The sequence below is a fragment of the Aptenodytes patagonicus genome, chromosome 1, assembly GCF_965638725.1.
Source record: "Aptenodytes patagonicus chromosome 1, bAptPat1.pri.cur, whole genome shotgun sequence".
Lineage (NCBI taxonomy): Eukaryota > Metazoa > Chordata > Aves > Sphenisciformes > Spheniscidae > Aptenodytes > Aptenodytes patagonicus.
This window is the reverse complement of record NC_134949.1, coordinates 86,104,611-86,131,643: the sequence shown is the minus strand read 5'-3', so window position 1 is coordinate 86,131,643 and position 27,033 is coordinate 86,104,611. Positions and strand designations below refer to the sequence as shown.

Sequence of the window (27,033 nt, the reverse complement as noted above, 5' to 3'; positions counted from 1 at the left end):
TATGAGGCACACTTGGTCTCAAGATACAAAGCAGTATCTTTCTTGGACAACTAGTTTCATGAAGAGTAACTTCAACTCGACAACAGTCACTTGGATGTCCTCTGTAAGCGCTTAGCTGGAAGAAGGTCTAATCTGACAAGGTGGCTGCTCTAAAAGCCCTCTCCTTGCTCTATCTTCCAGTCCACATAAAAAGGTGTGGAAGGCAGAGCGCCATGAGGTAAGGGTCAGAGGTCAGTTTTTACAATAAGACATAGAAGGACAGCACATCCTGACCTTGCAATAATTTTCAAACACAGTAAAGGGAGGTAGAAATGTCTTGTCCTGCTCATCTCAAAAGACAGTGCAATGAAATTGCTATTCCACCTGTCAACCTAGCTCCCTGAACCATCTGTTTTACGAGGTTAGTTAGATGAGAACCAGACAAGAACAAGCAAGGACATAGGCATGCACTGTTGGGGGAAGGGAATAGGAGGGGAAAAAGGAGCAGAGTCCTTAAACTAAAATGTTACATCAACTTAGCTGCAACAAGAAACCACAGCCAAAGAACATCCAGGCATCACAGGTCAACCTTTCATCCTTAGAAGCGTTCTGTGAAGCACAAGAGAGCGAAGTCTCCTCTCCACAGAAAATCTGTTAGCTAGCAATCCTGGGCTTAAGACAAAGTGATAAACATCCTGACCTTTAAAAATTCACACTTTACATATGTGAACTATTCAAATTCATGACAAGAACTACTGATGCAAGAGCAGCTGTCAAACTCCATGTAAGATACACAGATGTCAAGAATTTCAGAACTATATTCCAAGCTGCCTTCTTACCAATCGGAAGACATTTGGTAAACAAACCCTCTTCTCCAGAACTCTTGACCTTCTCCCACCACCACTAATAGAGAAACTGCTGGAGCTAGAGTAAATGATAGATGAATTAACAGGAAAACATGTTTTCTTGCAAGAAAAATCCCCAAGACTGACCTGGGGAGTAAAGTGTCTTTTGCTTACAGTTCTATGTTCCATCAATCCCTTTTCATATGAAACCACATCCATTTGAAGTAGGCCAGATGGCTCCAAGAAAAAAACAACATGAATACATGCACATTCCCAAGATCATCTAACTGTTGAGAAGAATGAACCAGGCCAACAGCATCCTGGCCCGTATCAGAAATAGCGTGGTCAGCAGGAGTAGGGAAGTGATCGTGCCCCTGTACTCGGCACTGGTGAGGCCGCACCTCAAATACTGTGTTCAGTTTTGGGCCCCTCACTACAAGAAGGACGTCGAGGTGCTGGAGTGTGTCCAAAGGGCAACGAAGCTGGTGAAGTATCTAGAGCACAAGTCCGATGAGGAGCGGCTGAGAGAACTGGGGTTGTTTAGTCTGGAGAAGAGGAGGCTGAGGGGAGACCTCATCGCTCTCTACAACTACCTGAAATGAGGTTGTAGCAAGGTGGGTGTTGGTCTCTTCTCCCAAGTAGCAAGCGATAGGACGAGAGGAAATGGCCTCAAGCTGCACCAGGGGAGGTTTAGATTGGACGTGAGGAAAAATTTCTTTACTGAAAGAGTGGTGAAACATTGGAACAGGCTGTCCAGGGAAGTGGTTGAGTCACCATCCCTGAGGTATTTAAAAGACATGGAGACGTGGCGCTTAAGGGACATTGTTTAGTGGTGGACTTGGCAGTGCTAGGTTAACGGTTGGAGTCGATGATCTTAGGGGTCTTTTCCAACCTAAATGATTCTATGACTTTAAGCTGATCCTACCCAAAGTAGATGGGAAAATTGGAACTAAGTGCCATGTCTTTGCAGTATCCCAAACAGTCTGCAGTGCAAAGACTGTGAGTCTGCCTTTTGCCAAGAATACAACTCTACCGTCTGTCTGTCTTAGGGGCTGAGGTATACATTTTGAAAAGCATGAAGGCAGCCCTTTCGTACTTTTAGTGGGTATAGCTTGTTTCAACAATCCACTCTTCCTCTCTGAACAGCAGATCTTGCTGTGTCCCACACCTAGTGGAAGAAGCCAGATTCCCAGCAGCTGTGCTAGCTGAAAGGAACCTGCACAGCAGAGCCTGACAGCTGGCAATTAAACCCTGCAATTTCAAAAGTGAAGATGCTCAACAGTGAAATAATTCTAGTTTAGTTGCTCTATCTTTATCTTCCTGAGATTTTTCATTAAATCAAAAATAAGGTGCTATGTGGCTATAAGTGACAATGTCTAAAAGGACAGAATACTTTCTTCCAGGCAAGAATAAGCAAGGACTGTTGAATCAGGCTGCTTTAGCCAGATACATAACTACACGGACAATGACACTTTCCTTGCAGAATCAGTGGGTAATGTCTGCATTTATGTGTTTGTTTACACTCCTCCATGAGAAGCACAACCAAATCTACAGAACTACTGCTACTCTTTGAAGAGGAAAAAAAAACCCACCAAAACCCAAGAAAACCCACAACCAAAAAGCCACAAACAGAACAGCTTGCCCACCCAACCATCCAGTTAGGCGTGATTAGTCATATAGTAAGCATAGGGTACTTTAGCAGAGTAAGAGATGAAGAATGGAATACATCTCCCATTGTCTCTGGGAGATAAACTGATTTCAGGTATAACTCATTTTGAAAGATTGGGGAAGGGGGAGAAAGACAGGTTTGTGAAGCGTTTCATGTACAAAATCATCAGTTGACAGTCTGAGATGGCTGAACTATCAGGATACACTCATCTGGACAGACTCACTGACACAGTTAACCACAGGAAATTGACATACCAATATCTGACAATTTTTCAGATTCTCCATGCATATGCTGGGAAGGTGGACACAAAGATCCGTGAAAATAATCTCACAAGATGCAAGCTTCTGCACTCCCCAATGTTACCAAGAAAATTTGAGTCTGATATAAATCCCAGATTTGTCTTGGAAGTTACAGGTTTACCTAGTCCTTCTGGACCATCAGATTTAAGGAAAACAAACAGAACATTTTCTTAGGATATGTGATTCTCACCAGTAACTTTGCATGTTTCTTGCTAGCTGATACAACCTTGTTATAACCTGTATTCAAATATTGCCATTGTTAACTGAACTTGTATTTACTAAAATTCTAGTGAAAGCTTAGTAGGAAAACCATCCATACAGTAGAATAATGAATCTTCTGACAGTCTGAATGCTGACACTTCATAATCTATCTGTGACATTTGAGATGGAGAGCATCAACCACATCTTAATGTCCCCATGAGAAGCAATGGGGATTGAAACCACCACAAACCTTATGTCTGTACGACAGACATAAGGTCTCAGTAGATGGGCCACCCAGGCACCAGAACAGACTGTTCTTTAGAAGATCAGTTCAAGGAGAATAGGCGCTTTTTTCAGTTCTTGAACATTATCATGTTTGCATCTCATCACTTCAATTGCTTTCTGATTAACACTGGTCTGTTGCAAAATCAGTTGAAATAAGTAAAAGCATTCTGTGCAATGCTTGGTACTGCTAGTTGTCTTGTTCAAACAAGATGGCCTAATCATTTTGACTGTTGGCCATTTCCAGTTCCGCCCCCCCAGAGGAACCTACTCAAGTGTTCTCCCACTGTATTTATCTGTACTAAGAAGTAAGCTGAATACCTAAAACACTATTCCTTGTCTAACACATGACACCACCTCTTGCAGTCTTCTGGAGTACTGTTACTTACCTTTAAGTCTTTGTCGGCAAGCCTTTGGAACATGTTGGCATACATCTTTTTCTCCTTCTCATGCTGCTCCCGTATTTTTTGCTGACAAGTTACCAGTTGCACTTTGGCAGCTTTGTTACTTGGATAAAGTTGTATCACTTTCTGGAAATCTCCCCGGGCCAATTCAAAGTCATTGACAGCCAAGTGCGCTTCTCCACGCCGGAAGAGGCCTTTTTCATTGTTGCTATCCAATTCGAGTGCCTGCATTAAAAAAAACCAAACCAAAACAACATTCAAGAATAATTTTTCTGTTTTTAAAATAATATGCAGTCAGAACACCAGAGACTGCTACAAACCGTACCTTCTGATGTAGATTATGAGCCTTGTCAGGGCTTACTAATAAGGCGAGTTGAATACAGTAGAAGTAAATACAAAGAGGACTGAATATAGTAGGCTATTTGACAGAAAACCAGCAAGTCTAAAATTTAGTCCTGCCTCTATTCCAGCTCTTTGAAGGACCTTTACCAACATGACTACCTTCACCACATCTCAGTGTTTCTAATTTCTAAATACTTGAATATTCTCAATGTAGCAGCAAGTTAGTAAAAGATATTCAAAGGATAATAATTATGAAAATAAACTGTTCTGCCAGCTGATAAGAAAGGCCAAACACCACATGGCCTGGTATCCCTCAAATTGTTAAAGCAAGAGATAAACCGTCAGATTGCTTGTGCAGCTTAAGAATAAATAAACCCTTACTACCTTGTTGCAGTTCTCCAAAGCCTGGGAGTATTCCTTCAGCTTGAGATGGCACATAGCTAGATTAAGGTGGGCAGCAAGCCTCAAGCTTTTGGCTTTCGTTTCCTCCTCATTGGAGAGTCCTGATTCATGCTCCAGCCACGACACAATCTTCTTATACTGTAATGCTGCCTGTTTGTATTTCCCCTCCTGTAAGCAAGGCAGTTCAATTATCACACAGCTCATCACAGTAACTTTTATCTCCCTCTTGCCCCTTCTGCTTACCTTGAGCAATAGATCTGAAAAAAATAATTCAGAGTAATCAGAAAGTAAATTTCTATCATCAAAAATATACTACTTCTGAAAGCCACTCCTGCATAGGATCAGAAAATCTTTAGGAATACCTACTGGTTCCCCCACTAAAGCTGGGGGTATAGGCCAGCACTGATGCTTCACTCTCAACTCCCACCTTATATTCAACTTTTGATACAGAACAAGGAAGATGGGGCGTTTTTCAAAACAGCACAACTGTTGCTGTGTCATGAAGATAATGAAGAAGTCTGCCTTCAGCTGGTCAAATTGTTTGAAACAGCTTCTCCACACGTCTCTATTCGAATGTTGTTCATTCACAGCATTATCCCACAGTAAGAACTGAAATACTGTAACCTTGCTGCTATTCAATTTATGCCCCAAAGTTATCTGTAGGTACAGCAAACAGCTCTGACAGAGAGATATTGGATATCTCTTTGGATATTCCAACTCTGAGGCTTTTTTTTTTTTTTTTAAAGACACCTTTCCCCCTCCAGTCCTCCCTGTAAAATGTCACAGAGTACCATGAACACCACTCTGAAATGACAGAAGCTGTCATCATCATTATCAGCTCATGACATGGACAAAGAAATGCTATCATTACTTGGGGACTGTAATTTACCTTGAAGTACTGAGTGCCTCTCTCCTTCACAATGCAGCTTTGTTCCAGCTTCTCATCTGTGTTCATTTCCCAAGACTCCTTAGCCTACCCAAACAGGAACAGTTCAAGTCAATGATACAATTTTGGAGGAAACAAGTGGCTATGCTGCTTCCCACTAACAGTATGGTGGGGGTAGGTTTGGCAAAGCAGTTTTGCACTGCCACTGGAAACTGGGCTAGAGCAGGAGAGACACTGACGGCAACAGACAGGGATACAGTAAAAACAAGAACAATTTCAGCCAAGAGCTCCCAGTGCGTTGTCATCTCTGACAACAGTGGCTTCCCTGTTTCAGATGAACATTTAAGGATTCCATCATCCTTGTTTAAGCTGCACTCACACTTCTTCCCCCACCTCCCAATCTCTTTGGGACTTCACCTCTCATTCCTACCTTTTCAAAGCTTTTGAGTTTCACTTCATACTGTAGCTCTGCATCAGGAGGGATCTGAAATTTCTCCTTCCCAGCACTTCCAAAACCATAGCTGTAAGATGGGGGGGGGAAGGGGGGCAGCAAGGAAAAGAAACAAACAAAAAATAAGAGTTCCAAAACTATCCAGCCAGCCATATTCGCTACATAGGAAGCTGGAGGCAAAACCCCCATGCAAATCTGGGATGCCTATACAGCATTATTACAAGACATAAAGGCCTGAAGAATTCTGGGTACTAATCTAAAATTAGCAAGCACAAGGTAGAAGAAAAGCTGGAGAAGCCTGGGGTTAATTTCATTAATCTCTAGGTTACCAGTTCCTATTTCTTTTTTTTTTTTAGCTTATGTGAAGGAAAAACAAGTTATCTCTCCAAGGAAAGAAAAAAAAAAATCCAAAACTTTCAAGTTATACACATCTTGCTTTGTATTAACGCTCTGAGACTGGATGTTTCCTTCAGAGTACCTGTATTTTAGTACTATTCTCTACAGTATATATATATACATATATAGTATGTGTATATACAGTATATACACATATATAGTGTATATATATACACACACTGTATTTAGTACTATTTGCTGTCTTCTCAGCAAAGACAACAAATACAGAGATTAAGTGAACAGCTGTACACTTCACACACTGCCAATCAGCTGATTAACAGTAAATGCCTATAGAAAGGTTCCACACTGCAACTCCAGTAAGAAGCTGCATATTAGCAGGAAAACCCTCAAGATCAGATTGCTTTGCTTTTCTTCTCCCATCAGGTTCAGTTCCAGCTTAAAAAACTTAAAATAAAAACTGAAATGAATTAAAGTTTGATGGAAACAATCAGTGCAAACTCCACTTCTTTCAGGTGCGTTCTCGCTGTAAAGAGAAAATTCTGCTTATATCCAAGACTGTTTAAGGGTACAATACTGGGCAGTCATATGTCTCAGTTAGCTGTTCTTATGTCTCAGAGTTCTCATAATAGTCCAAGGTTTGGATATAACTCTGCCTTGTATCTCACAGGAATCTTGAAGGTCTTTTTTCAAAAGGCTTTCAGAATACCAGTGAACGTTTTCTACTGACAAAGGATTTCTGATTCTCTTTACTAACCACATCACTTAAGGACTAGCTATCTGGTCACATCGGGCTGCTCTGAAGGCTCATCAGCTCTTTTCCTATTCTGAGGCTGTTCTTTAGGTATCTTTATATGCACTGCTGCACAGAAAGTACTGTTTCGTTAAGAGGGACCACAAAATATAAGTTAGAGAGCAACAACTTTTTTTTTTAATATTCACCAAGATCAACACTATAGAGACTTAAGTAAATTTCTTTTGCAGTGCTACTACTGCACAACCTAGTGGCAAAGTGATCTTAGCTTCATACTTCTCATACATCAAACTTTTGGGGCTGATCAAGTTTTTATTACAGCACTGAAAAAAGCTGAAAGGCATTATAACAAAACACTTTGTTCTTGCCAGATGCTTAGTATAAGCCGTTCAAGTATCAAAAGATAAGAAACAGCATACTTGGGTTTGAGATAGAACACAGATTCCTCCGATTTCTCCATTTTTTGAATTGCTTTCTCCAGACCATGAGGAAGATCATAGTTGTCACCTTCTCCAATCTCAAACCGCAATTCCCGCCTGTCAAAAACACGATCTCCATATCGGCCTTCAAACTGGACTGGTAACAAAAAACAGAACAACCCAGAGAAAAATCAGAAGATATTCCTGTATGGTAAGGGGTAAGTAGCACAGTTAATATAGGGAGTGCCAGAGCCTCCTCCTAAACAGTCTTTTCTCTTTTAACAGCTACCTATGCATGGTGGCTACTGGCAGCAAATAGAACTTCTGCTGCTAAACTTAATAAACCCTTTTTTTTTTGTTCATCTGTGTATTTTTTTTCCACTTCAGCAAGTGCCAGAACTACTTCCCCTCTTGTTCCTCAGCAAATGGAAATACTTTATTAGACTCATCTACCTTTTGTGATCAGATAAGCACTTTATCAGATTCAATATCTCTGGAGAACACAGTTGCTCCTGGAAAATGTAAACCTCGCTAGAAATAAGAGAATGAAAGCTTACTCCAGGTTGTTAAGTTACTTAGTAAAGGAAAGAGAAGCCATGTATTCCTCTCTCTCAGGGCAAGGAGTTGTAGATTGGGAAAAAGGTTCTGCCCTTCCACACGGTAAACCCATTTACTATTTGTGTAACATACTTACTCTCTACAAGTGCACCCTCATTGGGCTTGGAGTAGCCTTCCCCTTTTTTACGGATTCTTCGGATGATGCCACCATCTTCATCATCAGTGAGGTCCTCCCCCTTGAACTCAAAAAGTTCTATCTGTGGAGGGAAGAAAAGCCTTGCATTTATTCTCATCACATCAATTCAGTAACTCACAGGATTTGTTCTCCAGAGATCTTTGAAACTATAGCTGTTCAGGAAGCCACTATCTTTGTTAATGTCCTGTAAGATACTAGATAGCCAAGGCTATGAAGATGCTGTATTCAGTAGATACTGGATGGAAACCTACTGAAGAGTTTCAGATTGTATTCAGGCCTTTTGGCTTTTTTCTCCAGCAATCTTGGTCTCCTAATACTACAAATAAGATCCTCTAATTGAAAGGACTATGAATCTGGCTTCTGAATAAAGCTTACATGAGCCACAATGCTTAGTGACTACTGCAAAAAAAGATTCTGTTGGCTTCTTTAATAGTATTTTTGCTAACGTCTGCAAGCAGAAGTATGGATAGTAGTTTTTGGGCTTGAGGTTTTGTTTGTTTTTTAATATGAGGGAAAATACCTTTTGAACACATTAAGCCAGGAAGAACTGGCTCTTAGCTGCCACTTTGCAGTACTACCACACTGATCAGCAGCTGTCACACCCTCTTACTCTACAGTCGCGTAGAATCACCAGTAGTGTTGCTGCATCCAAGGGCCTAGCAGGTTTGCAAGTAATGCAAGGACAAAAGGAGCAGGAAAATTAAATATAGAGATGCAATCCTTATCCTTAAGTCCTGATTATACCCTTAATTCCATCTATGGTCAAATTCAGATCAACTTTAAAGTGCCTGGAATGGAGCCCAAACTGATTCCAAATGCTTGTCCTGCAACATTAAAACAAATTCAAGAATATCTTTTCAGACTTCAGCTATTCCCCACCTGTTTCTTCATCCTCCTAGTCTTGTGCCACAGGACAAGAGTTTCAAAACTTCTGCGTCATTCTCCCTTACATGCCTGAACAGAGTTAGTGTTCTCTTTTTACTTGTTACATTTTCCCCTCTAGTCTTGCCTTATCATTGTGTATTGTAGGATCATTTCAGAAAAAAAACCTATTTCCAGAAGAATGAGAAAACAACAAAGCCATGATCTGGCCCACCTTTAATGTAAACTTGTTGCTGCAACAAATTGTTTAGAATTTTCAAAGAGCTGGTGTTAATGTAGGAGATAACTATCCAGCCTGAATCTTCACATGCCCTCCCAAGTCTCTAGTGTAAATCATAGTTTGAAGTGGGAGTACCATGACCAGATGGAAAAATAGTCTAGTCACAAAAGAAATTTGTTGTTGCTATGAAATTATGGGGGGGAAAAAAAAAAAAATCTTTTGCTATCCTATGTTCAAGTAAAACAATAGTAAAAACAGCAAGCCACTACAATCAGCATTGTTTAGACTAAGTACCTCATTTAAAAAAAAAAAAAAAAAAAAAAAAAAAGACTTCAGGGCTAATGCTGTGGAGGTTCTTGACACTAGACTTAAGATAGCTGGAATGCAAAAGGAACTGAATATTCACCAGCACAAGGAGTACTTCCACTTTGTATTTTGATGGATACCTAATAACACGTAATATTCTGGTCTTTCTCTTCAGTCTGTCTGAAACAAGCTAAGTCACTCCACAACATCTCACTGATGACCATACAGCCTCCCCTGCCCCCCCCCCCCCTTTTTTTCCTGAACAATGGTATTCTATGGAAGAATCTATCTATTTATATTGCTCAGCAAAAGCAATCATGAGGAAGAAAAAAAAACCAAAAAACCAAGCCCTAAGACATCCGTTATTTCAGGTCATAACCAAATGCCGATGTGGTGATGACACAGCTACAAAATCTTTTAACGTAACTTTCAGAGGGTCCTTTTTAAGGCAACTCATACAAAATTTTGGTATGGTGATGGCACTTGCAAAGGAACCATGCTGATGTTGTTTTAAATAATAAAAAGGAAACATAGGAGCAAGACTAAAGAAAGTGGAAACTTAAAGAGATTTTAAGTGCCTGAGAGTCATACTAGTCAGAAATCACTCCTACCTAATAAAACTTAGGAAAAACTTTCTGGACCTAAGTTCCACCCTATTGCCCAATTCAGGACGCAGCCGGCACTGCTTATTTATTGTAGCCAGTCATCTGCACGCCATTTTGTTAGGGAAGCACAAAACCATCATAGGCAGCTTCAGTGCTTTTCTTTCTTTCTCCCTTTTCTCCTCTAACATTACTGCTCAGGCAGGCATTAGGGCGTATAAAGGGTCATGAATGAAACACTACTTTTACCTAAACAGTACCTAGAAGATGGATAGGTCAGACTGGCATCATTAAGAAAAACCTAGTGGGAAGTGAAGCATCTGGATGACTGTATCAGATAGACTCAGTAGTACTCTGATGAAACAAACTCCATCTTGCAGTTAGTGCTTTTATTTATCAAAAGGTTTAGGTGTTATCTCTTGTCGCAGGACAACGATGTAGCATCCTGTGTACTAGTGCTAAGCCCTTCAGAATGCTTTATTATGCTGCCAAGGTAGAAGGTCTTGAGCTTTGAGACACTGCGCATGGACAGTAAAAAGCAGAGAAGCTGAACATCTTCAATAATTGCTACACTGAAGTTCTGTTTTTCCTTTCCCTCAACCAAAATGAAGTGAACAGAAGGTGGTGGAGGGGTGGGGGGTGGGGTAACAAAAAACAACCCACAGTAGAGTTTGCATTTGAATCATTAGGTCAGAACACAGTAAATGTGCTACTGTTTTATCACCCCCTTCAATCCTGCCCTATATTACACTTAGTATCACTTGCATTTGTGCAAAGCACACAGCATTCCAGCATGTGCAGTTTGATCCAATATAGATAAGCCATATCTTCAGATTTATATATAAAAAAATGTTGTTTAAGAACAGCTTTACAAGATATTATTTTTCAACAGTCAACTGCAGAAACAATGGCATTAATTTTGATGTACTCAAAATGAGTAAGTTCTCATCCCTTAGTGGCCTGGGATACTACCTGCTGGCAGTATTTTTTTAATCCTTCTGCACAAAATACATCTTTAATGCTATTACTCACAAGTTCATGGAAAAAAGGAATGCAAATACACTATCCAAATGTAATACAAATACAACATCCCACTATGTTTAATTTACCCTTCTTAAGAGATGCTCATTGTTTCCATTAAAATCTAAATAGGTTTTCAGTCCCTACTCCATGAACTGTTTTTACCTTTCTAGGATATTAGATAAAACGTTCAATCTTAGGGCAATCAGAGCTTAAAAACTTTCCTTATGCCCCCAACGTAGGAGTCCATTCCATAGATTAAGTATTTTAGAACGAAATAATTTTTAAAATCACACTTAAAAGGAGTCTATCTGCCTTCTTTCAGGTGCAATTAATTTTGAAGTGTTTCTTGGAAAATGGAACTGTTTCAACAGTAAGAAAAAGGTATCCTCCCAAAACACTGTTTAGACTGTTTGTCAGAGCACACTCCAGGAACAGCTTTAATATCATCCTCTATGGAAAAAATCAAACATGAGTCTCGGCATTCTAAGCAACCACTCTCACTACTGAAATAACACACAAGAGGCAGCTGCTATTTCCACCCCCTTTTGGGAAGGGAGGTGGGGGAAGATGCCTTAAAGATCACTAGGAAACAAATTCCTGTCATCTGCTGGTGAGGTTAAGAAATACCCATGCTAATTGGCTCCATGCTCACCAAGACATGCAGTTCACCTCTGAGGAGACCAACTGTCCATGTGAATTGTAAAACTAGCGTTACCCAGACACCAAACTCAGGACTGCTGGATCCGTCACAGGGACCAAGTGTGTACAAATGACTTTCTATGATGGTAAGATTGACCAATGTAGCCTGGATCCACAGACAGACTTTGGCAATCAACAAGCAACCTGAATCCAAACTGTTCTTATGGTGCTTTAAGGCTTATTAAAATGCTCAGCTCTACAGAAAACAGAGTTCATAGTTGCAGGGCTGTTCAAATACACTTTATATTCTAGCAGTTTATATGGGGTAATTATCTCTTTTCTCCCCCAAACAGCTCATAAAAAGACTGTGTTAATGCTGCTGCATAAAAAAGTATGAAAAATATATTGCTGAGAACATTAACTGCGCTTTCTGTTCTTGAAAACTTCATAATGTTTAACATAAGTATCATTACTTTAATCCTCTTTCCACTTCATAAGACTCAAAGATTTCATTTTTTCAACTACTTCAGAGTCCACCACTGAGACAGTCCTCCCTCCCCTGCCCCACACCCCCCAATCTGCACTCTCCTACAGTGAATCATTCCATAACTGTAACATTAAAACTACGAACACTGGAAAACATTCAAGTATTTTAAAACCTCCAAAGTAAGGGAACCTGAGCCATTGCAGATCAGTAGCAGCCAGACTAGAACTCTATGCTTTGCCCACTCTACCCAAATTGACTGTATTTTTCTCTTTAGAAAACCTAACATTCCTGTTTTGACAGGATATTACATCACACATTTTCTACAGTGAAATATGATTTTTGTTTGTTTTTCAAGTGTACAGTTTTAGTGACTGTCTCTCACTTACCTCAAAAATCAGTGTAGCGTTCGGAGGTATCTTTGGGGGGCTCCCAGCCGAGCCATAGGCATATTCTGGTTTACATGTAATCCGACAGATTTCACCAACCTTCATAGTTGCCACAGCAATGTCCCATGCTTTGATCACCTCACCTATGCAAATCAAATTTCAATCACGTGATTGCTAGGCATACATGAAAGACATGATCAGCTGTGAAACTGAACATCATCACTTTTAGTATACAAAAGCTAAGATAGAGCAGAAATACTGAAAGACTTGTGCTCACTCCGATTTATGTACATCAGTTTTAACCCTAATCAAATTATAAAGTTAGCTGGCGACCCAAACTTGGCTAAATTTCTTCATCCTAGGTGTAGCGATTCTTTTCCTCCCCTTACTTCCTCGCCTATAGAGAATACAAGTCATCTGAACGGGCTGAAGTGCTTGGCACGATTTCAAGTGCGAGGAAATAACAATAAACTCTTCAAAGAGGAAGGTCTTAGGGTGAGAGATTGCCTGCTCGTATTTTGAAAACAATCCAAAACAACAGCATTTTCTCTCTGTACTTTATCAGTTGGCAAAGAGCAGCATGAGTGGTAACTAAAAGTTACATGCACTTGTAACAGAAAGGGGGAGGAAAGCAGGAGAAGCAGTATTCCTTCTAAAGCCAAAAGTGAACAGAAGCTGGAACCTCAAGTAACAAAATCCTATCTCTTACTCAAGCTCTCCTACTTGCTGCTCCTTTCAACTCAATCAAGCAGCCTTTCTATTAGTCTTGTATTAATAGGTACACTTCATCTCAAATTTCAGTACACTGCAGAATTTATCTCCCAAATAAAAAAGCAGCGGGTAAGGAACTGCCAGGGAAAAACCTCAGATCGAGTAGTAAGATTTGCTGGAACAAGGATGTTTGGATTTTTGCATTCAAAAAATGAAGGCTTTTGATAATGAAGAGATGCACTGCTTCAAGATTCATATTTGGGTTAATCTGGAACTTAGGGAAAAAGGGAGTATGTTTCATCATGCTACAGCTGACAGCTGCCCCCATGCACCCTGTCCCAGTATCTGGTCACAATTAAGCACTCCTGAATTTGAGTCTTCTGCCAAAGAAAAAAAAAAAAAATCAAAATCAACAAAATGCACGTTCTGGCTATTTAACTACCCTTTATCACTACGTTTCACGGCAAATTTGCTCCCCTGGAGTGCTTTGTCCGAGGCCCATGAATTCTTCAGCAGGCCTCATCAAGGGGCTACATGGTTTTCTCATTCAGAAAAATCTCAAAGCCGTTCCTATTGGACCATTCTAAAAGAATAAACCTTAAGCTCTGAAAACAAGTTTAAACAGCAACTTTAACATGCAAAGGAGCCACACATGCAAGGAAATCCCATCTCATTTATTGCCAAAACTGATCAATACCAAACACAAGATACTACCTTTCCCCAAGTCAAATGAGAATTTGTCTCTCCTGTCCAGACTGGAGTCAAATTTTGTGCCATCAAGAAGCCATCCTGTGTAATGGACGGTCACTTTATCACCTATCATCGGAGACTCTGTCCCACTGCCTTCTCTCTTGACAACCTGAGAAAAACAGTAAGCAACATTAAGATGATGAAAACTAAGTCTGCCTATTGGACATTAATTCCATTTACTTACACGCATGTGTTATCATCTTCAGTAGATAAAAATTTGCAGGTTTACTTCAGTTATCTGGAAATGCATTGACTATTCTGTCTACAGATTAGCAGTGTTGCAAATGCAGGAACCTCAAGATGGCTTTGCTGTGATACAAGAACTTAATTGGCAACAGTTGGCACCATCTTACAGCTCTCTGCATCTATAGTTAGCAATGTCACTTACCTTTCCTCAACAATATTTTAAGTGTTCTCGAAACTTAACCAGGTAAAGCATTAGGCAGGGTTTGGTTTTCTTTTCTTTATTCAAGTACTTTCCTCACCACCACTCTATCATTACCCCTGAGTTCGGTGTTCTAGGCAAAGCATTTAAACAAGGAAACGAGCTGGTTCTTTCCATGCAAAGTCTATTCTAACATGTAATCTGAGGTTACTCGAGTTAAACCAGACAGTTTAACAAAGGTTAACAGAATCTCACCCCAACACAGGTTAGTTCTAGCACCCAACACAGCAACACTTAGGAATTATTATATTGTATTAATTTTGTCTCCCCACAACTCTGACACAGATTGCCAGCACCCCAATTTCACATACAGCTGCAAGGATTTGATTTGCTTCTCAAGAGGTTCCCCAGCCTAGCTAGCAAGACCAGTATCAACTAAATTTACACTATACAAAAAGCATGATCAGCCAATCTCTCTGGTGTTCATCTGAAATGTATATAGAAATAGGGAATAATACCGACATATCTCATGGGACAAGGATATGAAGCCTTGCCCGTAACAGGATTCCTGAAGTTCAAATTTGTGTTTTCTCCAATACTGACTAATACCACCTAGCTCCGAGCCAAAGCTCTGCATTACTTTAACTAGGCAAAAGGGAACCAATGGGGGACCCTATTTGCTTGCCATCTATAGAGACCTGGAAAACATACTGTTCATACAAGATAAACATTTGTTCAAGGGCAGTTATACAGAAGTATGGATTGGTGTCCATCCTTTAAAGAAAAGCTATAAAAAGGTCATGCTTCTGTACCAATCACGTTTTTCACTGAAGGAAGCAGACCCTTGGGAGCCTCCTTCCCAAATTTCAACTTCTTGCAACCAACCACTGCCCATCTCCTACTTTGCCTCCCACCATCCCTGTTACTGACCATACGACTGAAATGCCAGCACCCAGCCAAGGCAACGCAGACAGCTTCCGTCAGACTCTTAACAAGCTGAAAGCACCTCACTGGATGCATAAGAGAAAGAAAAAAAACAGAAGAAAATACTACCTGCTCTGTTTCCTAGGGAGAGAATACTCAGTGTGAAAAGAGATGCCTGACCTTACACAGCACACCATCCCCTTACCCTGCACCACCTCAGTGCTACAGCAGTTATTAGCATTACAGAACTAATCTACTGATTTCTCCACCAAGGAAGGCAAAAATTCAAGCAACCACTCTCACAGAGGTAAGGGAACAGAGATATATGAAAATAACGTGAACCTGGTAACCAACATAAACTACATCACGCTTAGATATATATATGTATCAAAAAGTGGATCCATACTAGTAATTTTAAAGCAGCCAACCTGAAGTCACTTTGAAATAATAACTGCATTTAATGGAAATTTACTAAGCTTTTCCAAATGCCATATTCTTGTAGTGTCATACCAAGTTATCCAACAAGAAAGTAATGAATATCTCATTTTCAGTATTTATACAATATAATTCTTTTGCATTGATTTCACTTTCGAGAGACTCAAGTTTCACTTTTTTCATATACTCAATATGGCAACCCTACTTTCCATAGGGTTTACATTTCCCTTTCAGATGGAGAAACCAGATTTTTCTGTTCATACTGTGACTGCAAATATTTCTATATCTAAACTTGAATACTTAGACTAGAAATAGTGCCAGCACATTCAGCAATATCAGGTAAAAACCTCTGGATACTATTCTGATACAAAGCTAATGAACAAATAAAAAAAACCTCTCCTGGAATCAGTGCAATGACACCAGTACAAAATTGGCGTAGATTAGTTCAGAGTTAGACCCTTGATTTCAATGGGTGTATTCTGCACTCTGGCAATTACTAGAAAAATAAAATCTATGAAAGCTGGACTTCATGACCTCTACAGTCTTTTGCCTTACCAATTCACAATCTCACCTTTTTTGAGGTTTTCACAACCTCAGTTCTTTTGCCAGTATGTTCTCCTCCCCTCCTTTAAAAAAAAAAAAATTAAAAATATCACCTGCTGCTTCTCCATCATCAAAAGGGGGGTACTGCATGGAGCAGGCAGACATTCACTGCCTTTTACCATGCTCAGGGATCTGAGATGCGGGAGACCCGCAGGCAGCTTCCTGGGCAGCCATGCAGGTGAGGACTCTAACCTGATACTGTGCTTCATGCAAAAAATACAAATTCTCACCAAAGCATGTTAGCAGGAAACATGGGAAAGCGGTGTATAGAAGCTAACCACACATCTTCAATCTGGTCCCTGATACTCTTCCTGAACTGGAGACAGTGCCTCTATGACAAACCCAGAATTTAAAGCCAGAAGGCTCTAAAGGTTAAAACCAGAATTTTGTCCTTGCTGTGGTGCTGCTTTTCTTCTCCAAACACCGTAACTCTGAAATTTCACTGCGATTAAGAAATACCTCTAGCGATTGTTTTTAAGTTTTAGTGATAAGTTTTTAAGAGAGACTGAAGAAGTTTCTAGAGATTGTCAGAGGAAGTTAGTGCAACTCCCCCTCACGGTATAAATTCTGCTACCCTTATCAACTGACTTCCCAGTACAAAGGGAAGAAGCCAGGCTACCGGCATTCTCAATACACGGCAAAAACCGCGACCGCAGCCAGCCCTGCAGCCAGCTCCACCAGCGACCTCACCTGCAGTTTGTTAATAGCTAGTTTTCCCACTGGAGCCGAACCAACGGGCAGCCTTTCCGGCTCCTGCCACCGGGGTGCGTCTACATCAGGCCCACGCGTACAATGCACCACCTCAGGTTTGGGAGGCTGCTCGTACCAAGACGGAGAGCCCCATTTTCAGAGCCTTCAAGACAGGCCAAAGCAGGCAGCGCAGCACTGCTTTGCACCAGCTATGAACGTATACGAAATGCACGTGGCCTGCCGAGGCACCATCTTTAGTTCCCAGCCCCCGAACACGTGCTGGGGGGCGGGGGCGGGCCCGGACCCCCCCAAAATAAGCCGTGCGGGCAAAGCCGCGCCCTGCGAGCCGGGCGGAGAGCCCAGCCCCCCCTCGCCCACCCCAGCCTCGGGGAAAAGCCCCAACGCAGCGAGAAGCGCCCCTCCCCTCCGCAGCGCCCCGTGACCCCGGGGTTTCCCAGCGAGCGGCCCGGGCTCCAGCTCGCCCCGGCCGGGGGAGGCGGGAGCGGGGAGCTGCCGGCCGCCCCGCGCCGCCGCCGCGTGGGAGCCCCCGGGGGCGGGCAGCGCGTGCGCGGCCGAGGCGGCCTCCCGCCCTCCCCGCGCGCCGCCGCTAACGTTTAATCGCCGGGGCAGCGCGAGCCTGCCGGGCGGCAGGCAGCCTGGTAACGGCCTCGTCCCCTTCCCCTCAGGGGACGAAACGGGCCCCGGCAGGGACAGGGCACCGGGGAAGCGCCCGCTCGCAGGCGAGGAGGTACCGCCCCCCCCCCCGCTGGCGCGCGGACCCCTCCCCACCGGCCTCCCAGTCAGCGCGGGGGGGGGGATGGGGATGGGGAGCGGCCGCCCGATACCTTGAGAACGCCCTCATCCCGCTTGGGGGTGATGTCCGCCCCCTCCAAGGGAGCCCCGTCCGCTTTCATCTCCTCCGCCGTCATCCCGCCTGCCGCTGCCACCGCTGCGCAGGGAAGGGCCGCCTCGCGGGGTCGGGGTCGGCACCGGCCTCCCGCCGGGCTAGGGCTAGCGCCTCGCTGCGCCTCCGGCTCCGAGCAGCGCGGGCGAGGGCGGGCGCCGCGCGCCTCCTTCCCTCCTGCCTTCGCCGCAGCGCCGGCCCTCGGTCGGCTGGGAGGAGGAAGGGGAGGGGAGAGGGAGGGACCGAGAAGTTTCTAGAGAGGCAGCCGGGCTGCCGCAAAGCGCCCGGCCGTGCCAGGGGCCGGGGTGAAAGTGCGCGTCGCCCCTGGGGGCGGAGAGGCCAGCGGGGCGGGGGGAAGGCAGCCGCCTGGCGGCGTTACGCGGCGGGGGATGAAGAGGAGGAGGAGGAAGAAGAAGAATTTATTCACGAGAGGAGGGAGGGCGCGCTTTTACAGCGCTGGGCGCGCGGGGCAGGTGCGCCCGCCTCTCGCCGGTGGTGCAAGGGGGGCCCGGTCCGGCGGCGAGGAGGAGCCGCCCTGCCCTGCGGAAGTTTTATTCTAAGCTGCACTTGGAGTTAAACTGACCCTCCCGCCACCTCGGTATTAGCAGCCCTTTGCAGGTGCGTGGGTTTGTTTTCTTTTCGCCCACCACGCGCTTGTGGACGATTACAGGAAAGGTGGTAGAAACAAGCACGGAAGCAACGTGCCGGCAGCGAGCGTGCAGCCCGGGGAGCTCGGGCATCCCTTGGCTTGCCGGGCTGGGGAACCCGTTAGAAACCATGTGCTTGAAAACGGTTTGTTACCCTGGACCAGGAAAGGTGAAGACATGCTTAGGGCACAGAGTGTAAGTTCTGTGGCTTGCCCGTCCGAATCCATTGGTGTAAGTAGCACCGTTTTGTGCCTTGACCTGCTGCTGGAGTATTTGGGGATGCATCGATAAAAAGATACGCCCCCCTCCGAATATGAAGAGCATTAGTGCAAGTGTAAAGGAACTAGTAGGCTAGGTTCTGGGCTTGCTCGGCGTCTGTACAAACCTCATGGGCTGTACGCTACTTTGGCCAAATCATCTGCAACTTCCAATGATGTAAAATCAGACCAGGACCTTGTCAATCATTTCGGGCACAAAAACTACAGCAAACGTGAAACGCGTTCAACCTTCCCCGCAAGCCATTAACACCGGCCCGCCCCGCGCAGCTTTGCGCGCTCCCCGCCTCGGGCGGCATCTTCCCGCGGCGCCTTCCCGGCACTTCGTGAACTTTCCTTTCCCCTCTCTCCTCTCGCTTTCCCGACGGGCCCTGGGCGGGCGGGCTGCCGCACAGGGGCCCTGCCTGCCTGCCGCAGTCGCTCCTCCGCGCCGTCGGCTACGAAAAAGAGCTGGGGCTACGCAACCGCGGCCAGATGGCGCACGCCCCCTGAGCGGCTGAGGGAAAGGCAGGCGCCTGCTTGTGCGCCTTCTGCTTTTGCATCTTCAGCCTGATGTTTGATCCTTAGGTAACAAAACCGGCCACTGAAGGTAGAAGGACAGAGGCTCACAGGCTGGTGTTCCGTGTTTCCAGAGTTCTTTTCCAAACCGCATTGCTATCTTGGGGCATGGGCCCGTGCAGTGCAGACCTCTAAGTTCAGAAGGGATCCATGGAAAGGCTGCAGAAGGTTTGGCAGCAGTGTCTGAGATTGTTCTGCGAGTGTGCATGTTGCATCTGCCCTGACTGCATGCAACCTGGAGTTGTTCTGTGCCAGTATAAAACTGCATCTGTGCACAGCGCACAATGACTCCAGCAGCCTTAGGATGGCTCTGCCGATGCCAAAGGAAAGTAGTAGCAAAAGAGCCTAAATAAAGAACCTGTAGTTACTTCAGCAGGTGGGTGTAAACTGTGAAATCTACAGGTTTCCTCTGAAAAAAAGCATGCTTTTCAACCCCAAGCAAACATACACTTCAGTGCACTTTCAAACTGAGTAAGTAGGGAGAAGGCGGAGAAGGAAAGAAACAGCTGTGGTTTCTGGGTGCATTTGGTCTAGAAGCTTCTAGCTGCTGTCAATTTGCAATTTAACATGGATGAGTTACTTGGTTGCAGATTAAATCTGTAGGAGGTGCAAAGCTGCTTCTGTGCATAGACCCTAGACCCTGATACACTGAGGAACAGAGAGAAGCATCTAAGCTGGTTCTGGTCCAGCAGGTCATCTTAGAGGAGGCACAGCAAAAACATGGGAGATACTTCTTCATCTGTCCCCTAACTAATGAGTCTGTATGGTGTTGAATTTACATTCTCCAGTCAGCACTAACACACAAGTTTTCTGCACTCCCGATTCATTGGGTCTGACCTCTCTTTTCACCTAGATTTTCTAATAATAAACCAACATAATTTGGTTTATTTATTAATTTAAAATTTGTAATAATTTTAAATCAACATATAGTTGGTTAAATAATAATAAATAATAATAATAAATAATAAACCAATATAGTTCGTTAAATAATAATTTTAAACCAACATATAGTTGGTTAAAACTTTAAAATAAGTTTTTACTGGTCACCTGCCTTACGGAGTTTCTGTTTGGGACTAGTACTTTTTCAGCTGTATATTGTATACTTCATAATCCAGCATTTAAAAATTGCAGTATGTAGAAATGGTGCCCAATTAGCTACAACTGCCAAGCATGCTAGAACCAAGTTTAAACTGTCAAACATGCTAGAACCAAGTTTAAACTGTCAAACATGCTAGAACCAAGTTTAGCAAAGTGATCAATAGTAAAAAGGAAAGGAGATCTTTTAGTGGAGGTCTCTTACAGGTGTTAAAAATCATATTTAAAGCCATTCCCGTTTTCAGCATAGCAGTGCAAACTCTTACATCAGTAATTTAAACCCAGTACTGCAGGCTATGTTCCTTAGTAACCTTTCAAAGACTGCTTAGATATTGTTTAAGGGCCTCCCTTAGGGTGCAACAGACAAAAGTTGAAAGCCGGCTGTATGTGGGGGGCTTTATGGAAAAGGGAGCAGAAATAGTAGAAAAAAGGCAGTGAGTGTTTTAGGTGATGTCAATGCCGTAATGCTTTCGCTAGGGTATGTATGGGTGGAAGGCAGGTTGGAAGAGTCTCCTCTGTCTTTTAAGCCTCGTTTTAAGCCTCCTTTAAGGCATGTTTATGGTACCATGGCATTGGAAAGGAGCCTTAATGTCATGCCAGGCCTGTTTTCAGAAGATATACGGTAGAGACAGTTTTGAAACTAGAGACAGTGACTAAGCAAGGTGGGGAGAATACAAAGGAAAGATTTCAGAACTTGATGGGTATGCCTAGGAGGGGTGAAAATGAAAATTTTGGCAATAGCTTTCAGGCAGAGCGAAAGACAAGTGAGATGGTTGCCTAAAATAGCAGAGAATAGCCTGGGCAGTAAAATGTCCTGAAAAACAACTAATTGCAGCAAGAGTCTGGAACAGCCTCCCAGGACATGAAGCCTATCTAAAGTTGGTCTGCAACGTGCTAGATTTAGGAATAGGTTTATATAAAGAATATATATAAAGAATAGGTTTATATATAAAGAATAGGTTTATATAAAGACTTGTAAGAGATAACAAGGTTTGGACATAAAACATAAAAGGTGGTGTAGGGCAACACAGCTTAGCTGTAGCTTTATTGACAGGTCCGGCACAGGCAAGGGCAGGACTCGGGGTGGCCTAGCCCATCAAGAAGGAAGGACCTTTGGGGTGCTGTCAAAGGGTCAACTTCCCGGGTGTCACGGCTTGAGTCACTGCACTGTGTAGGCTGACTAAAGCCCCGCCATGACAGGCTGTGGCCTGGACGTTCACATCCCCAGTTGTGTGGATCAAGCTGGCACCGCAGACTCACACAAATGGGGATAAGAAGAAGTGAGGAATGCAGGTCTGTACAAGCTCAAAGATGACAGTACGAGATAACAGCAAACAGAGTAACCAAAAAAGGGAACGACCCTGAATATTCATTTGTGATTGGAACACGAACTGAACTCAAGCTCATCATGAACAGTGGGTTCATGTTTGATTGGCTTGAAAGGGCCAAGCACAGGGTGTAAGAAAGGAATAAAGGCAGAAGCCACACACTCTGTGTCAACTCGGACTTTACTGCCAGCTGGCTGGTGGACCGACAGCCCAGCCATTGGCAGGGACGCCCCTGATGCCAACTGCCAGGGAAGACGTGATTCAACACAGCGCGGCTCAAGTGTGGTGAGGACATTCCTGGGGAAACTAATACCAGAGGGATAGCTCACAGAACATAGGTGAGAGCGGTAATTCATGCACCCATGTTATTTGAAATAAGGCCTTAAAACATTGACTGATTGTAAATATCTCTGTAGCTGCAGTAACAAAGAACTAAGTAAACTTGTTACTTTTTTTTACTTGACATACATTTCTTCTGAGTGATTGCTTGGTTAGTCTCCGAATCCAAAAGAAACCCCAGATGCTCCTCTGTTGGTGTGTCACATTTATACTGAGCTGGAAAAGAATATGATTTAAGAGATCAGGGATAGCTTAATACTTCTGCTTGTCGCATTATAAAATATACTGGTGCGTGATAAGGAGGAAGCAATGTTCAGTTTATGTGAATTGCACATTTTTTTGTTGCAATAAGCGGTGCTACCCTTGAAGTCTACAGTAGGGCACAAACCTTCATCGGTCTAACCCTACACCGTTAGTTTGTGTGACATGTCTGTGATAGGCCACTAAGGATGTCAGCCACTGCCCACCACCTGAGCTACACCCTGCCCGTTCTTCATTCGCAGCTTCAGTGAGCTGTCCCAGTATGCCTGCTTTCCCTTGCTCCCCAGCAGCGTATAGCAAAACAAGTCCTGTGCTGTCCTTTTAGTTTAGAAGAGATAAAGTTGTTGTTTTTCCTTCTCCTTTACCACATCACTGCAGACTATAGTAGATTGGCATGGCCCACATGCAAAGAGCATTAGACGACTTCTCTGTTCCTTTTCAAATGAAAACAGTGGTGTTACACTCGTCCCCTTCTTTAAAACCTAGCAACTTTTAAAGGGAAATGATCTGAGCATATATAGCAGGCATGCAAATGAGACTCAACCCCTCCAGCGTGGGATTGGAAACCTGTAGTGTCCAGAGATTTCTGAGCTGTTCTCCTCCATGTTCACCAACAGATGTCAACACTTTTCTAAAACTACAGGCCACAGGACTTGCATTTAGGCAAGCTCTCTTTTTTTTTAAATAGTTTTCTGCTAAGGTTATGATTTCTTCTCCTGTGCTTCTGCACATTACTTTCTATTATTTGGTAATTTAATTTATGTGATATGTGCTGTCCTTTTTAGATCACAGATGTAGATTTTTAAAAAGACTAAGCAGCACTTTTTTGTATAGATATCTCTTCTGATTCAGTGTATCCTTGTCTTTACTGATCGTAGCCCATCAGCCTGCTTTCAGTTCATAGGAAGTTAGTAAAATTCATTTTAATTAAGATGTTAATTACCTTTCCAAATGCAAAATTATTTTAAAATACCCAGACAGATGTCATCAGCTGCTTTCATTTTGTTCCTTACTTGCCTTACCTTTAAAAGCAATTAAGATTGCTGGACAGATGTATGTTTAGACATTCAGGTTTTCTATTTCTTTGCGTCCTGTTAGCCAGTGAGCGTACCCTAATGCCTGCGCGTTAACACCACCAGAAAGAATGGGCAATTCATGGTTTTTTTCCCTTAAAACACAGCAGCATTTTACTAGGCTTGAAAATTGTAGTGTTTTGTAATCTACTGCTGTAAAGTGCCATATGAAAATAACACCAATAACAGTAATTACAGATGGCAATTGCCTGATTGATTCTGCTGTACTTCTACTAAAAAATATTTTTTTAGTTTTTATTGGTTTTCAATAATATTTTCTAATAACTCTTAATACTGTAATTGTAAAAAAAAAATAAACACAGTAACTTCCTTTAGTAATTGCTTTCTTGACCTAATTTTAGACTTGTCATTATTTTACAACCTAAGCTACTGCTTTGGCTCTCTTTGCCTTTGACGTATTTAGCTTTGTTTCTTTGACTTTTGTTAGGTAACATTAGAAAGGTTTTTTTTGATGTGTTTTTTTCTAACTTTGTTTTTCCCATGCAAGCTTTCTTGCTTGGCTGCCTCCTGCTTCTCCATCCCACTTCTCCAGCTGTGTCAGGGGAAGTTCAGTCTGGACATTAGGAAAAGGTTCTTCACTGAGAGGTTGGTCAGTCACTGGAACAGGCTCCCCAGGGAAGCAGTCACAGCACCAAGCCTGTCAGAGTTCAAGGAGTGTCTGGACGACGCTCTTAGTCATATGGTTCAGTTTTAGGTAGTCCTGCGAGGAACAGGGAGTTGGACTTGATAATCCTTATGGATCCCTTCCAACTCAAGATACTCCATGATTCTATGATCTCCACTAGGTGCTTTCTTTTACCATAGTTTTGAGCAGTTCCTTAAGAAAGGTTGTTGTCCACATTTAAGTGTTATATTTTTTTTGGCGTGCAATCCATTGCACTTGAATTTATTGCTTCATCTCACCACCCTTCTTGCACATTGCTTGGTCTTTACCTTTCACAGCTTACTGCTTTAGCCTACCCCACTGGTGGCTTCATCGTGCTTATGCTTTCACAGGTGTTGAAAAGGGTGGAGAAGCATGCTGAACATACCTGAGATGTTCAGTCCTGAGAGTCTCCATCTTCAGGTTAACACAAATTTGAGCCCATTCTCAAGTGGTCCTGCCTCACAGTTACCCTGGATGCTGTATATATGTGAGCACACACTGGCTAAGACCGAGTTCCGGAACCTCAGGCAGGGCAGAGCCTGAGCATATTACTGCCCTAACATCAGCCCAGGCTCTCACTTGTATGCTTAAGCCAGCTCTAGAGCCCACTTACTCTTGCAACGTAGACACTGCCTTTCTTTAGAAGAATATGCCATAGAACTTTGAAGAAGGCCAATGGCATCTTGGCCTGTATCAGAAATAGTGTGGCCAGCAGGAGTAGGGAAGTGATCGTGCCCCTGTACTCGGCACTGGTGAGGCCGCACCTCGAATACTGTGTTCAGTTTTGGGCCCCTCACTACAAGAAGGACGTCGAGGTGCTGGAGTGTGTCCAAAGGGCAACGAAGCTGGTGAAGGATCTAGAGCACAAGTCCGATGAGGAGCGGCTGAGGGAACTGGGGTTGTTTAGTCTGGAGAAGAGGAGGCTGAGGGGAGACCTATCACTCTCTACAACTACCTGAGAGGAGGTTGTAGCGAGGTGGGTGTCGGTCTCTTCTCCCAAGTAGCAAGCGATAAGACAAGAGGAAATGGCCTCAAGCTGCACCAGGGGAGGTTTAGATTGGACGTGAGGAAAAATTTCTTTACTGAAAGAGTGGTGAAACATTGGAACAGGCTGTCCAGGGAAGTGGTTGAGTCCCCATCCCTGGAGGTATTTAAAAGACGTGTAGATGCGGCACTTAGGGACATGGTTTAGTGGGCATGGTGGTGTTGGGTTGACGGTTGGACTCGATGATCTTAGAGGTCTTTTCCAACCTTAATGATTCTATGATTCTATGATTCTAAGTACACTTGCAGTTTTTATGTATGTTAAATTTGCATTTGTGCTACACAGCACATGAGTCATAGAATCACAGAATCATAGAATGGTTTGGGTTGGAAGGGACTTTCAATGATCATCTAGTCCAACCCTCCTGCCCTGCTGGGACATCTTTCACTAGGTCAGGTTACTCAAAGCCCCGTCCAACCTGACTTTGAACACTTCCGCTGATGGGGCATCCACAGCTTCTCTGGGCAACCCATTCCAGTGTCTCACCACCTTCATCATAAAAAATTTCTTCCTTCAGTTTAAAACCTTGCTGATGATGAACAGACATAATGAATGTAAGTACTTTTGTCTCTTCAGCAAATGCCGAATGTCAGCATTCCTCTCCTTGCTCAATTTGTTGATAAACATGTTAAGAAGCAAGAGCCCACCGATTCTTTACTGCCTACAGACTTTGCAGCATACTTGGTGCTTGGTTACTGTGCAGACAGCTAGACTGTAAATCTGAAAGATGGGAAAGACTGGAAGCCCAAGAGCCCCCCCTGTTTAGGAAGAGCAGCCAAATCCCTAGGAATTGTGTCTCTCACTCACTTAGGCTGCCTGTGTTTTTAACAAGTGATCCACCCCAGTGGCTGTCCTGTGCCTTTTGTCCTGTTCCTCTCAGATATTGCACAATCCCATACTTTTTACTCATGGAGATCCTCACAGGCTTTATAGGGACCTTAAAGACTCACCCTAAAGTGACTGAGCACTTGGCACACAAAGTCTGTTCCCTTATTCACCCTTAGACCCCCCCCAGGTCATCTGTCTCCCAGAGATACTCTTCCTGAGTGGGCCAAGGGGTATTCCTTCCTTTGTACCACATCCTTTTTGCCTGGGTGTGATGGCTTCTGGACAGCAGATGATGGAATCTTAAGTATGCATTTAATGAAGCCCCAATACCTTCCAATCGCGTTTTTGTCCCTTTTCCAGAGAGAAGAAAGGCTAGGAGAGAACTGGTCACCTGGCAGGATTTATAAATGTATGCTCCAATACCTACTCTCAATACTCTCAGCTCTGCGGGGAGTGGGAACTGTCTGGAGGTGAGAGGTGGAAGGGGCAGGAGGGGAGACAAGGGAAAGAGAGTCTTTGACTCATTTGAGACACTGTCATGGAGAATTTGCACTTCCATGTTAATAAGGGAGGCAGCTAGGAGCCAAGATCTTCCCCTTCCCTCTGTGTGTGCCCAGATCTAGTAGTTATTTCCTCCTAATTGACACGACAGACATACAGCTCAGTATTCTGCAGCTTCCTGCAATTCTTGTTAGACATGAGGGTTCTCTGTCCCTGTCCCTGCTGTGTTCTCTGTCCCTGCTGTGTCCTCTAGAAAGAGGAGTTAACCTGTAGTTGTGTCTGCTCTGGGTCTTCCTTCTCTCCACACTGAAATGGTTAATACAATGGAAATGGAGAAATTGTGATTACATAGAAATTGGGAATTCTGTTACATGGTGATAATTGCATTCAGTTAAGAGAGAGTTAAAATCCTTCCCAAGAAAGCCACA

General features: G+C 43.4%; 2 protein-coding genes across 4 annotated transcripts in view; one reads left to right on the top strand and one right to left on the bottom strand.

Annotated features, from left to right (window-relative positions):
* Positions 1 to 18,160, bottom strand: part of FKBP4 (FKBP prolyl isomerase 4) — a 21,222-nt gene extending 3,062 nt beyond the window's left edge. Inside the window, exons 1-9 of the mRNA XM_076345997.1 lie at positions 17,930 to 18,160; positions 14,012 to 14,156; positions 12,587 to 12,729; positions 7,982 to 8,102; positions 7,288 to 7,444; positions 5,740 to 5,830; positions 5,313 to 5,396; positions 4,406 to 4,591; positions 3,665 to 3,904 (exon numbers count right to left, since the gene is read on the bottom strand). Of these exons, the coding sequence (XP_076202112.1) occupies positions 3,665 to 3,904; positions 4,406 to 4,591; positions 5,313 to 5,396; positions 5,740 to 5,830; positions 7,288 to 7,444; positions 7,982 to 8,102; positions 12,587 to 12,729; positions 14,012 to 14,156; positions 17,930 to 18,013 (1,251 nt within the window). The 5' untranslated portion in view covers positions 18,014 to 18,160. The remainder of the gene's footprint in view (positions 1 to 3,664; positions 3,905 to 4,405; positions 4,592 to 5,312; positions 5,397 to 5,739; positions 5,831 to 7,287; positions 7,445 to 7,981; positions 8,103 to 12,586; positions 12,730 to 14,011; positions 14,157 to 17,929) is intronic.
* The window catches only part of TCAF2 (TRPM8 channel associated factor 2), a 25,792-nt gene continuing 16,480 nt past the window's right edge, over positions 17,722 to 27,033 (top strand). For 2 of the 3 annotated variants that reach the window (XM_076345984.1, XM_076345954.1), the window contains exon 1: positions 17,722 to 17,832. The gene's annotated coding sequence lies outside the window, so the exon portion shown is untranslated. Of the gene's footprint in view, positions 17,833 to 22,120; positions 22,230 to 27,033 lie in introns of those variants that run through there. The other variant, XM_076345974.1, reaches the window with a different exon arrangement.